Source organism: Uranotaenia lowii, chromosome 1 (assembly GCF_029784155.1).
Source record: "Uranotaenia lowii strain MFRU-FL chromosome 1, ASM2978415v1, whole genome shotgun sequence".
NCBI classification, from domain to species: Eukaryota; Metazoa; Arthropoda; class Insecta; order Diptera; family Culicidae; genus Uranotaenia; species Uranotaenia lowii.
The window spans coordinates 47,516,192-47,529,902 of record NC_073691.1 but is presented as its reverse complement, the minus strand read 5'-3'; the positions used below and the strand labels follow the sequence as shown (position 1 = coordinate 47,529,902).

The 13,711-nt window shown below is 41.3% G+C and overlaps 3 protein-coding genes across 13 annotated transcripts in view; 1 reads left to right on the top strand and 2 right to left on the bottom strand.

Annotated features, from left to right (window-relative positions):
- LOC129749880 (nose resistant to fluoxetine protein 6) overlaps positions 1–4,068 on the top strand; it is a 43,539-nt gene extending 39,471 nt beyond the window's left edge. The window contains exons 8-10 of the mRNA XM_055744990.1: positions 3,146–3,335; positions 3,404–3,552; positions 3,618–4,068. Coding sequence (XP_055600965.1) covers positions 3,146–3,335; positions 3,404–3,552; positions 3,618–3,887 — 609 coding nt within the window. The 3' untranslated portion in view covers positions 3,888–4,068. The remainder of the gene's footprint in view (positions 1–3,145; positions 3,336–3,403; positions 3,553–3,617) is intronic.
- An 8-nt stretch (positions 4,069–4,076) lies between these two features.
- On the bottom strand, positions 4,077–6,071 carry LOC129749945 (EP300-interacting inhibitor of differentiation 3). Its single transcript, XM_055745097.1, has 3 exons — positions 5,598–6,071; positions 5,021–5,536; positions 4,077–4,420 (listed from the first exon to the last, which is right to left on the bottom strand). The coding sequence occupies exons 1-3, from the start codon at positions 5,916–5,918 to the stop codon at positions 4,328–4,330; spliced, it is 930 nt and encodes a 309-aa protein (XP_055601072.1). The 5' UTR covers positions 5,919–6,071; the 3' UTR covers positions 4,077–4,327.
- A 2,434-nt stretch (positions 6,072–8,505) lies between these two features.
- LOC129749892 (lysophosphatidylcholine acyltransferase) overlaps positions 8,506–13,711 on the bottom strand; it is a 79,780-nt gene continuing 74,574 nt past the window's right edge. For all 11 annotated transcript variants that reach the window (XM_055745016.1, XM_055745058.1, XM_055745050.1 and 8 more), the window contains exons 8-10: positions 9,932–10,039; positions 9,727–9,862; positions 8,506–9,664 (exon numbers count right to left, since the gene is read on the bottom strand). In XM_055745016.1, coding sequence (XP_055600991.1) covers positions 9,576–9,664; positions 9,727–9,862; positions 9,932–10,039 — 333 coding nt within the window. In that variant the 3' untranslated portion in view covers positions 8,506–9,575. The remainder of the gene's footprint in view (positions 9,665–9,726; positions 9,863–9,931; positions 10,040–13,711) is intronic.

The following is a 13,711-nucleotide window of genomic DNA, read 5'->3' as shown; positions in this document are numbered from 1 at the left end:
CCACATGCCCGATGACGTTCTCCGCAACGCTGTTGATAGCTGTTTTTATGGTATTCCAACAGTCCCCAAGAGAGGCTTCGTCAAGTTCGCCCTCTGCCGGCAGCGCTGCTTCGAGCGATTGCGCGTATGTAGTCTGCCGCGACCTCAGGTTGCTTCAGTCGTGCGATATTTAACTGTACCGGGCGTCAGATACGTATGTTCTTCACTACGGATAATTTTGGGCGCATCTTCACCATCACCAGACAGTGGTCTGACTCGATGTTGGCGCCCCGACAGGATCTGACGTCGATGATGTCCGAGAAGTGCCGGCTGTCGATCAAAACGTGGTCGATCTGTGATTGAGTTTGGTACGGTGATCTCCAGGTGTACTTGTGTGGGAGGCGGTGCTGAAAAAAGGTACTACGTACGGCCATTCGTTTGGAGGCGGCGAAATCTATTAGTCTGGGACAGTTTTCGTTGGTCATCTGGTGCGCTCTGAACCTTCCAATTGTCGTTTTGAATTGCTCCTCCTGGCCGTCCTGAGCGGTAGTATTCACGTTCCAGCTGCGCGTAGAATTCGTCTTTATCGTTACCGATACATCCGAGATGAGGACTGTGCACGTTGATGCTGATGATGCACAATGCATGTTCATATAATGTTGAACAAAATCACTGTAAAATCAGTTACAATAAGATTTGCTTCGCTTTCTTTCACTTTATTTAAAAAGAATCGTAACAAATTTAAACTGTTTTTTTTTTTTTTTTTTTAATTTTTTTATTGGCTTTACCTCTATAACATAACCGGCCAAGTGTTAATTACTCTTCTACTTACATGTCTATTTTACATTCAATTACAAAATTAGCTATCGTTTTATATAATTCAATGTCTTTCTTTTTTAGTATCAAATGAATATCGGGTGGAATTCCTTTTTTCATTAAAATTCGCCAAATAGGTCTACGAAGATTTTCAAATCTGCTGCATGCGAAGATAATGTGATCAGGATCTGCGATGGATTCGCCACAACTGCACGTCGCGTCCAATAGGATACCATTTCTAGTCAGATGAGCAGGGAGCCGTGAATGATTTGATATTAATTTGGAAAGGATTACAATTTGTCTGCGGTTGAGATCCAAGCTACTAAACCATGGTTGGAGCGAAACGTTAGAGATGATGCTGTGACAGAAACGTCCTTTAGTTCCTGCATTCCACTTTGCTTGCCATTTGTGCACTGTTGTACGCCGAATCGGAAACTGGATGTCGAATGATGTTAAAATATAATCTGCTGTACCACCATTGATGCACGCACTTTTCGCCTCTTGATCTGCCAACTCGTTCATTGGAATACCTCTGTGAGACGGAACCCATATCAGATGGATCTCGTGCCCCATTCTTTGTCCTTCAAGAATGGAAGCTTTTATATCGTACCAAGCAACGGGATATTTTTGATTGATGTTGATTTTTTGCAGGCTCGTGAGACAACTCAAACTATCGGTTAGAATAATATACTGAGCAACAGGAAGGCTTACGATCATTTTCGCAGCATGCCTGATTGCTAGAAGCTCTGCCATATAAACTGATGCTTTACTGTCGAGTTTGATCCCTTCTGCAGGCGCTCCAAAACTATTTACCACAGCATAACCTGTGCCGTGTATATCTTTCGACCCGTCAGTTGCCAAGATTTTCGCGTTGGCATACACTTCCAAGAGATAGTTTGAAACCAAATCAGCTGCCGATGAGTTCTGGTGTTCTGAACATAACCGTTTAACAGTGAGATCAATGGATATTATTGTTCTTACAACTTCACGGTTGACCATGTAGCATGGGAGATTATTTAGAGGCTGTTCAAGTGGAATAAATTCGTTAAGCATTCTTATGGCGCGGTGTATTCCCGTAGCCACTAAGCCACCTTCCAAGATCGGTCTGGAGTATTGACCATGCCAAGAAGAAAGTGACGCTCTTTTATTTACAAAACGCATGACAGCAAGTTCTCTTCTTTGTTGCAGCGGAATAATACCAGCCATCACTTCGAGTGAACCTGTGTGGGTGGTTTTTGTGGAGCCCAAACAGATTCGAATTCCTGCCCATTGTAGTCTATCCAAAACGATGGCTTCTTTTTGTGTTAACTCCGTCATAAATATGGAACCGTATTCCAATATTGATCTCACACATGACTTGAAAATAGCTAACATTGCTGCTGGATGTGCTCCCCATGACTGGCCCGATATGCTTCGTAGAAAGTTAAGATACGGAGCCGTACGTTTTTGTACCTCTCTAATATGACACGACCACGACAGATTTCGTGTGAGGTACATGCCGAGTAACCTCAGGGATCTGACGTATTCCAAAGTGCAACCGCCGATATTTATTTCTGGGGGATTATCGCATTGTTGTGTCGAGATCAGAAGGCACTTACATTTCGTGGGCGAAAGTTCTAACCCAAGGTCGAAAATATTTTCCACAACTATATCCACTGCCCTTTGGAGAGATTCGCAACTATGCTCCAGTGAGGTTCCTCTTACAGCAATTGTATGGTAGTGTATTTGCTTGGAATTAGCATTTGCATGGTTTTTAAACAGTTTTAACTCAACGCCTCCTTTACTTAATTTTTAAGCTCAATGATTTTACTTATTTATCCGTGATTAAATCCAGGAACCTTCGGTTGCCTTATAAATCTTTTCTAAATTTTTTATTGTAGAATATTTGCTTAGAAAAAACTCGCATTTATATGGCATTAGATTCCAGTGGAAATATGAAAAATCTCTTATATCTTATTATTGATTTGACTTAATTTCAAAGCGACTTCTCTCCACATCCTAGTAAAAGTAACGATATGTTTCCTTATATTCCTGCTTGCAAATGTAATCAGTTTGAATATCCTCCAAAATATTCACAATTTTACAATTAATTTTTTCAATGTTTAACAATAATATAGATGTAAAAAGGCTATAATAATTGTCATGTGACTATTAATAGTTTGGGTATTTATGTATACGTTAAAATACCATTACCAACTAAATAATACTTTCGTTCGATTCGAGTTTCCTGATTTGTTGAAAAAAGTTTTCCACAGATTCAATATTTATGTATTGTAATTGGATGATAAGTTGTTGTTTCGAATAAACCAAAAATGGGTACTTACACTTGATTTTTTTTTCTATCCCACAGAACCAACTCCGGTGGGGTTGGTACGCCAGCTGGCTGCTGCTGATGGTGGCCTTCTTCGGTCCGGCCCCGATGGGCTCGATGCACTACGTCTACGATCCGCTGCACGCGGCAAATTATGCCGCCTTCTCGCCGATCGCCTGGTGCATTTTCTTCGCCTGGGCCGTCTTCACCTCGCATCTGGGCTACCGAAGTAAGGATGGACTGCCGGAAAATTTAAAATATATTCTTATTTGATTTGTCATTTTTTTTTTCGAATAGACAAACTGACGGACCTATTCTCCTGGCGAGGATTCCGGGTGACGACCAAGATCTCGTATGCCGTCTATCTGACGCAGTTTCCCATCTTTTTCTACAACGTTGGTCGCGTGCGGAACGCACAATTGTTCAACTTCATCACCTCGGTTTTGGTGAGACAATCGGATTCTTACCAGAAAATTCAAGGGTTTGAAAATTTTTTTTTGTTTCATTTCAGTTCGATTTCAACGAATACGGTGTCATCTTCATAGCGTCCTTCTTGCTAACGGTACTTTTCGAAAGTCCGTTCAGCAACATCAAGAAGCTGCTCTTCGACAACAAGCGAAGAGCTGCAGCTAAACATCCTTCAACAACGACAACTCCTGTAAATTCAACTGCCGAAAGCACCGAAGAAACATCCGGTAAACAGGCCTTCGACATCAACGAGAATAGCAACAAAACGGTCCATTACCATCCTTCCGATCAGGTCAAAGATTTGAATGAGTGAGTGATTGGTGCGCCGCCGTGTTTCTTCCTGCCCTGCCCTCCTCAATCTTCCAACTTCCCTGGTGGATTGTTCGGTTTCGAAGTTCGATTGAGTGAACAGCGAAATAGTGTAGTATGTACCTATAATTTATTTATACACTTCTTAACCCTTAAAACACGTGAATTCTTACCAACTAGAAGAAAAAAAAAGTTAAAAGTCTTATAACCGTTGTTCGGTTCGTTTATTACACGAGACAGTCCGAAATGCCTTCGAACTTAGCAGTTCAATCGATAAAACCGCAAAGGTTTTTTAAGACATAACTTAAGATTATCAACTTATGTTTGTACAGAAACAGGATAAGGTTTTCCGTTTCCTCGTTTGGTCGATGGAATGGGAACAGATTTTATCGTAAATAGGAGACCAATCGGGTCAAACGAATGATTGTGGTAGCACAATCGTTGTTACTTCTGCTGAGTCTGGGACTGAGTTCGATCCAGTTCCTCGCGGTTCAATATTAACAGCGGCTCGGCCACCTGGTAGCGTTCTTGCATTTCCTGTAACATAAAAAAAGATTGTTTAGTGGATTTCTATTTTATAGGTAATTTTTTTCTACGTAGAGTCATATAGTCACTTGAAAAGACATCCTAGTTAAAAATACGGATGTTAATTCATGGATTGTTTTTTCAAACCAGTACTTTTCAAATGGATGGGCAAGTCAGAAAAATCTGTTCATCTGAGTCAGCATCAAGTATCCATAATTTGTAATTTATTGATTATCAACTTCAACGTAGCCTGTTAGTTACAATTAACTTTATAGTCAGGTTAAAGAAAACAATTTTTGAAAATATTCTACTTATTGAGTGTTAATAATTAAAAGAAAAACAAACTAAAACAACTAAACGAAACTCGATTCAAGGCCGTTTTGAAAGCAGTCAATGAACTAGCCTGTCTTGTCGATAAAGGCAGGGAGTTCCAGCATGAAGCACTGTAAATCAGCACACTTTTCCTTGATGCCGTAGTATGCTGTGGTATAATAAAGCATTTGGCTCGATCATTTCTTCCACGTTGTAAATAATAAGTAAGATTGGAATAAGGTTGAGCATCCGAGGTAAGAATCAAACTAATAACCAGGATTCGGGATCAGACTAACTTACCCGCCACTTTCTCGGATTCAGCCCCAGAATCGCTTGGGTCGATTCGTTCACCCGCTGGCTTTGCTCAATCTCGCGCTGATTCGTGGGCCTCAAAATTGGATCATAATTTTCGTCCTGCTCCAGCGCCACTCGCCCGTCTCGCAGCAAAAACGAAATCTGGAACGCATTGTCTACGGTGTTCATGAAATCTTCCGGATCGATAATGAGCTCGTAGTAGGGAATGGGTTTCTTGCGCTGCTCGTATATCCGCATGATCTGGTTAAAGATGAGCGACAACTTCTGGGCACCTTTTTCCTGCTTTTGCAGCTTTTCCATGGTGTCCGGTTTCTTGGCCTGGCCGAAATCGGCTCGCTGCCTCTGGGTGCGTTGTTTCGCTTCCTTCTGCACCACAGCCGGTTCGTGTTCGAAGGTCCCATACAACGATTGGCTGTGTTTGGTCATCCGGAAGACCGAGGCAGCCTCCCGCGTTATTTTGTCCCAATTTTCGATACCTTGATCGGTGTCGAAGCTCGAGAGCTACAAAAATTTCAAAGGTTTACTAAATAAAAAAATACTAAGAAAGAAGCCATTAACTTACGATGATGCCTACGAACTCATCGTCCGAGAACTCCGAGTTGCCCATCTTCATCATCGCGGCATGGACCACGTCGTGGCTCATCTTGAGCACCTGGGCGTCCATCAGCACCTCGGTAGCATTTTCGGCCCGATCCTTGATGCGACCCTCGCTCTGCAGCGCATTCGAAGCCTCCAGGATGTGGGTGATGGCCTGGAAGGTATCGACTGGGTCAGCCGTTTCCGCTCGCAGTCCTAGCTCGGCCCCCGCCTCCAGCAGTTGCTTGTACTTTTGTTTGCGCAGCGAGCGCTGCATCTTCGATTGGACTTCTTCGGACTCCATCATTTGTGCTTCGACTGATCGTGTGTCGATCAAGTTTTTAGAAACTCAACACTAACAACTAGAGTCTACTTTGTAAAACAATATTTGTAATTGAAAGACAATTTCTAAAATTACAACTTGTTTGAATTCAAATTCGGCTTCCGTTCCAAAAAACAACACAAGCAACCGCTCTTTTTCGCAGATTGATTTGGGTGGACAAAATCACTTCTAATAAATCAAAATAACCTATTAATTTTTGAAACATTAAATTTTAAACATTATACGAGAAAATTAGCTAGAAATTATCGCTGTTATCTAAAAAACGTAAAACTCAATAAACACAAAATTAATTTTAAAAAAATGCTTTGAAAATACGACTTTTCAGAAAACCCCTTGTAAACAAAACAATTCTACACTAGCGCCTCTGGTGACCGGTTGTAGTACTACACGATTTACGAGGGGTGATTAGCAGCACACCAGGGTGATATTCAGTCAACATTGCTAACCGATTAAAATTTTACAGAAATTCTGAGTTTTCAAATTTCTCTTTGAATTTTGAATGAATTAATTATCTATCTTTGAAATAAACTCAAAGAATTGAATTAAAACATTTGAATTTTCATCCTGATTGTAAAGCCTGAATTTGAGCTGATTTCTAAATTCTTATCCTGAAACTGAACTCGTGAGTCCCAAAACTAATTTGAACCACAGAGAAATAGAACTTTGATTCTGATATCAGAAAAAATCTGAATACTGGAATTGAAATTCCGAATCTTAAATTTGAACATACATGCTAAGTTTTAAATCTGAATCCTGACTTTAATTTTTAAAATTTTAATCAGAATCTGAGTTCTAAAACTGGGTCCGAAATTTAAATTCTGAATTAGTTAACCCGCCGTTTCATAAAGTAACAAATTTGCAACAATTAATGTATCGAAAAAGTGAAAAATCGTATTTGACTTTAATTTTTTTTTATCATTTAAAAATGTTAAAAATGATTTTTGAGGAAAAATAAAAAATCATTAAATTAAGAGTTTAATCAGAATTTTCCATCTAAAAGTTGAAATCATGAACTTTTGTTTGAATCCGATTCCTAAATTTGAATTCTTAATTTTCAATTCTGAGTCTGAAATTTAAATCATTAGTCTAAATAAAAAGCCAGAATCAGTTAAATTTAGTCTAAATTTGAATCTAAGTGAATTCATAGAGTTGAATAATAGAATCTAAATTTCAATTTTGAGTCTAAATTCTCACTATAAATCTGAACGTTGAATCTCAATTCTGGATCTAAAACTTAAATCTTAAATCTGAATTCAAAATATGATCCTGAATTTAGAATTTTGAAAGCATTATAGAATACTGAATTTGAGTGAATTTAAAGAATTAATAAGAATCCCGAATTTAAATTATGAAAATCAATGTGAATTTTTAATCTAAATCTCGAATCTAAATTCCGAGTCTCAATTCTGAATCTTTAACTTGAACTGAATTCTGAGTCTGAAATTTGAAACAAAAATTTCAAATCAAAACTCGAAACTTAAATAACGAATTTTAGAAGGTCAATATTAAATCTCAATAAGAAGCTAAATTTCGACTTTCATTGCTTAATCTGAAATTTGAATTAAAATTCAGATACTCAATCTGAAATTTGAATCTTAAACTAAATTTTCAATTTGAAATTCTGAATCTTTTATTTAGACCTGAAGTCTGAAACCAGAATCTTTAGATGAAATATAAGTCTGTATTTAGAATCTGAATCTGAATTCCGAAATCTCAATCTGAGAATTGATTAATCTTAATCTAATTTATGTGTTCCAGTTACTCAATACTGAATCTGAAATCAGAATCTGAGTTTTATAGACTAAATCGAATTCTGATTCCTAGTGAATTCATACTTAACTGAATATAGAATCTGAATTTTTCAAAAATCTCAAAAATAAATCTAAATTGTCGATCTTAATATTGATTCTCAATTCTGAATCTAAAATCTGACTCTGCATTATGAGCCTGAAATTGAAAATCTGAATCTGCATTCCGAAATTTTTAAATCTAAAATCTGATTCGGAATATTCAAACCCCAAATTTTAAATCTTAAATTTTAATCTAAGAAATTTTTCTTCTGAATCTTCTTTATTGTGAATCTGGATACAAAATTGCAAACTGAAATTTTGAATTTCAAATCTAAGGTATCAATAAATGAACTCTGATTTCTGAACTCTAATCCTAGGTTTTACTTGCAAATTTTGAAATATGAATCTTTTTCGTGAATCTGAATGCTAATCAATTTTGAATTTGAATGTTGAAACCTGAGTCTTAATCTAAAATCTTAATCTGAGTTCTCTAAGTTTTAAGAAAAAAAACTGAGTTTTAGATGTAAGTCTTAACTATCTAATTTCTGTAACAAAATCTGAATTCTTATTCTAAATCTGCATTTTTATTCTAATTTTTCTAAAATCGCTTTATGGATTGATTTTTTGTGAATAAGATATTAAAACTTTTACTGGAACAAAATCTAGCTCCAGTTAAATAGAAACTAAGGAACTAAGGACTAGAGGGATGAATATTCGGCGATGAATGATTTCGGATGTACAAAAAATCTTCCACAAACGCATTTTGGACAATTTTTGCATTTTATTTCCATCAGCACACGACAACAATTGCCATCGATTATTACACGGACACATTTTGCGCTCTAGCTTCTATGGTCACATCGCGAACGATCAACACGATCGTCCCACAACGATTGTTGATCCTAAATGCTTACATTACACCTGGTGTACAACATACGCATCTCATCATCCCCCCCTCGTTAAACATCTAATCGCTCAACTTAGTTAAATTTTAATATCAAAGTTTTTCCATCAAATATATCTCAAACGTAAAATTTTAGCCACATTACTGTGGATGTGTTTTTCTCTTGTTTTTTTTTTATCCCGGTATCCGTTTCAAATTTGATTCGAAACAATATGCGTTTTTTTCTCCTTCTTATAAACTGTGTAATTTTTTCTTCAGGTTATCCAAAATGGCCAATATTTATATGTACACGAAACGGATTTATCCGCGAACGTCAGTTGTCTCGAACCGTCTTCGTCACTAGACATTCGACGATGTAGGCGAGTATTCCACAGACATACATTTGTTGAACAGTCACTGAGCTGTTTCTATTTTTTTTTCGATGATCAATAATAACTATTGAAAGTAAGAACTAAAGATCCTGGAAATATCAGTCAGTTTCGTAGTTGAAGCATTGGTCTGGTCACTTTTAAAACGTATTATACTTAAGAAAAAGCGTCTGGCTCGTTACTAGTTTAAAATTAGACCCCATTCTCTCTTTGATATGATCCGGTACTACTGCTACAATACCGTCGCGGTGACAGGAGGATGGTTCAATTACTTCGGTTTGTCTAGTTTACTTGATATTAGAATAGAGGCCGGCTCAGCTCGCGGCAGATAATAAATAATAAATTAGTAGCGGGCTTAAGTAACTTGGTGGTGCTGATTCCGTTCGCCGTTGCGGAGTGCATCGATAGGTTGACGTCCTACATTTTTAAAACACAGCTTGCGGGAGGTTCAGCCTTGATTTTCTTCCGACATGTGTTTGCTTCAACTCGCTACCCGGGGACTTCTGGTTTCCGTTTTTATTTTTTCAGTACAAAAAGAGTTACCCCTGGAAGGTGGTGTTTATGGAAGCCTCATATTGTTGGGATCGTTATTTTTTTGAAGTTTCTTCTGGACAGCGGGATATTTTTCCAAAACTTTGGTGAATTGATCTGAAGAGAAAAAATAAGGTAGATTTATTTTTCATACAAATTTGAATTGGGAGAGTTATTACCGAATGAAATTCGCCCAAAGTTGCCACTGTCGGCCGCTAGGAAGATGGCATCCGATTCTTGAGGAGTAATTTTCACCAGAAACTTGATTGAGCTGTAAAACTCTTGTCGCGAAACCTGTCCTCGTTCGCCGTTTAGCTAAGAATTTAAAAAAAAGTTTTATAAACATGACCAGGGTTAAAAAAATGTACAATCGACAATATGTACCTCGAATAATACTTTGATGTAGTTCAGTTTCGGGGAGTAGAGGGTAACGATGAACAGAGCCATCAACAGATACTCTCGGAAGTCTATCGATTCCATCGATCGTTCGGGCTGGAAAGAAAAGAAAACAGATAGGTCAGAGGCGGCTGAAACAGCGTCTGTCTCGCAGCGAGTGGCTGAATTTATGAAATGCGACTCCCGCCAGCTAAGTCCAGGATGGCAGCCCCATCGCGGGACCTTAGGGTTACAACCTACTGCTCCCGATTTATTAAAGTGTTACGGAACCTGAGACAAAAAATAACCGAATTGGAACTTTGGCGACGACTTTTAGCATAAAAACACGGATTAGAATTGGAACTTGGAATGTGTTGAGCCTTGCCCAGCCTCAACTTGCTAGAGAAGCTAGCCGCCTCAAGCTAGAGATATTGGGACTGAGCGAAGTCCGTTGGCCTAACACTGGAGAACACAAGACACAGTCCGGGAAAGTTCTGCTTTACTCTGGCATACGAGGCTACTCAAAAGGATTTGCGACAAGCGCTACGTCCACGGAGAAGATATGGTCGAGCACCCTTTTCGAGATGGAAGAGCTGTTTGCCTGTTTAGCCAACGCCGGATAAGAGTTGCAACAGAATCTCATGGTCGCGATGATCTTGAGAAGTCTTCCCAGTTCTTTTGACACGCTAACGACAGCTCTCGAAAGCAGATCGGACGAAGACCTCACGCTCGAACTGGTCAAGCGGAAGCTACTCGATGAGGCAGCGAAGCAGCAGGGATCGGCGCCCGGTACGGTGCTGCAGGTTAGCCACGACAGCAGAAAGAAGAAGCCGTTTGTCTGCCACTATTGTGAAGGCGGGTCATAAGCAGAAAGAGTGTCGCAAGCTGATTCGCGACAAGGAGGCGGAATCAATATCCCAAGGAAAACCATCAAGCCGGAAGGAAACCGTTTCGTTTGCTTTGGCTACCGGTGTTGTAGCTGTAGTAAACGCAAGCAAGCCGTGGATCGTCGACTCCGGTGCGACAAGCCACACCGTCGCCGACCGGAAATCGTTTCTGGATCTGAAGGAAAGTGCGAGGAGAAGTCACTATAAAATAGCAGCGGCAACCTTGAAGGACGGCCTGTACCACATCAAGCAACCACAGAGCGTTGTCATGGTGGCAAGCGACCATCACCACAAGGACTGTAAGCACGTTTGGCATAGGAGATTCGGCCACCGGGATCCGAAAGCGATTCAGCGTTTGCAGAAGGGCGGCCTGGCGGACGGCATCACAATCCACGAGTGCAACGTTGACGAGCAGTGCGAATGCTGCCTAAAAGGTAAGATACCACGTATTACCTTTCCCAACGAATCGACGTCTACGTCAGTTGCTACTATGGATCTGGTGCACACGGACGTTTGCGGTCCGGTTGACACACCGTCGGTTAGTGGTTATCGGTACTTTATGACCGTCATTGATGACCACACCAGATACTGCGTGATCTTCTTATTGAAGGAAAAATCAGAAGTCGCAACGAAAATAGAAGAATACGTCGCTCGTGCCAAGACGCTGTTCGGTCGTTCACCGAAAGCCATCCGTTCAGACCAGGGCGGAGAATACTACAAGTCGCGGTCGTTCTACAAGCGAGAGGGGATTGCGCCGCAGTACACAGCGGCCTACAGCCCCCAACAGAACGGAATTGCGGTACGAAAGAAACGTTCCTTCATCGAGATGGTGCGCTGCATGCTTTTCAATGCAAAGTTAAAGTAACGTTACTGGGCAGAGGCGCTTGGCACGGCAGTATATCTCCAAAACATTCTGCCTACGAAACCTCTTGATGTCACGCCCTGTCGAGCTCTGGAATGGTGTGAAACCCAAGGTCCATCACTTGAAAGTTTTCGGCTGCAGCGCTTGGATTCACATTCCTAAAGTAAAGAGGAAGAAACTGGACGCCACAGCTCAAAAGCTGATATTCATCGGTAATTCGCCGGAGCACAAGGCATACCGTTTCTTTGGATAGAGGCACCCGTCAGATCCACGTAAGCCGAGACGCCAAGTTTATCGAAGACGAAAGGGACTCAAGCGCAGCAGGTAGCTCCAGCGAAGATCAGCGGATTCAGCGACAATGAACCCTTACAGGGCGAAGATGACCCCGTAGAACCTTTAGTAGGCAGAAAGTCAACAAGGCGCACGAAAGGTGTACCCCCAGAAAGGTTCGATCCTGCCGCAGTCGTGGTGAAGCATCTCGAAGAAGAACCCCGCAGCTACTCCGAAGCTATCAAACGATCCGATGCTACTGTCTGGCAGGTAGCAATGCAGGAGGAGATAAAGTCCCTTGAACAGTACGGTACGTGGGAGTTGGTCCCATTGCCGCCTGGAAACAAACCGGTAGGATGCAAATGGACTTTTAAAAGAAAGCAGGACGAAAACGGGCAAATAGTGCGTCATAAAGCAAGACTGGTTGCCCAAGGATTCACGCAAAGATGCGGCCAAGACTACGACGAGGTCTTTGCCCCCGTCGTACGACAGGCGACCCTACGAACAGTGCTCGTGTTGGCTAGCAAGCAACAGATGCTAGTCAAGCACCTGGACATAAAAAGCGCCTACCTGTATGCAGACTCGGAGGAGGTTGTCTACATGAAGCAACCGCCTGGCTTCCAACGAAACAACAGCATGGTGTGTCGCCTAAAACGAAGCATTTATGGACTTAAACAGTCTGCCAGGGCCTGGAATAAGAAAATAGACGGAGTTTTCAAAACGATGGGGTTCGTCCAAGCTAGTGCCGACAAATGCCTGTACATTCGCAGCCACAAAGGGAAGCAGACCTTCATTCTGATATTCGTCGACGATATGGTCATCACGTTCAGCTCGGAGGAGGAGTTCGGAGAAATATCTCGTGCGCTTCAAAAAGACTTCAAATTATCGTGTCTGGGTGAACTCAAACACTTCCTGGGCATACGCGTAGACAGGAAGGGCGACCATTATACACTGGACCAATCCAACTACATCGGGAAGCTCATCCAACGATTCGGGCACGAAAACGCTAAACCATCAAAAGTGCCAATGGACTCATCTCCAATGGACCAATATCTCAAGCAAAAGGAGGAGACCGAATTGCCTACAAACACGTCATACCGCAGTTTGGTGGGCAGTTTGCTTTACATTGCGGTAAACACCAGGCCGGACATCTGCGTGGCTACATCGTTGCTGGGAAGAAAAGTTTCAAATCCGTCGAACAGTGATTGGACCGAAGCAAAGCGAGTCATCAGGTACCTCAAGGCTACGAAAGATTACCGTTTGCATCTAGGATCCGGCATCGGCGAACTTGAATGCTACGTGGACGCTAGCTGGGCCAGCGACATGAAATCACATTCTGGCTTTCTACTGAAGTTCGGCGGAGGGCTCGTCGAATGGGGCACACGAAAATAATCATGCGTTGCTGTGTCCTCGACCGAGGCCGAGTACGTGGCCCTGGCGGAAGGTTGCCAGAAGTTGCTGTGGTACCGTAAGCTGCTCCAGGATCTACAGCAAGAACAACGAGCTCCTGTCGTCGTATGGGAGGACAATCAATCGTGTATGAAGATCGTGGAGTCTGAACGTCTGGAACGCCGTTCTAAGTACATTAACACCAAGTATGCGTTCACCAAAGATCTATACTCAAAACGAATCATCGAGCTCCGCTACATGACTACTGAAAGCATGGAGGAGGACATAATGACAAAGCCCCTGGATCGCGTGAAGCTGGAGCGGCACAGGACAGCCATCGGCGTCATAGATTCAATTGAGACTTCGAACTAACATCGTTGA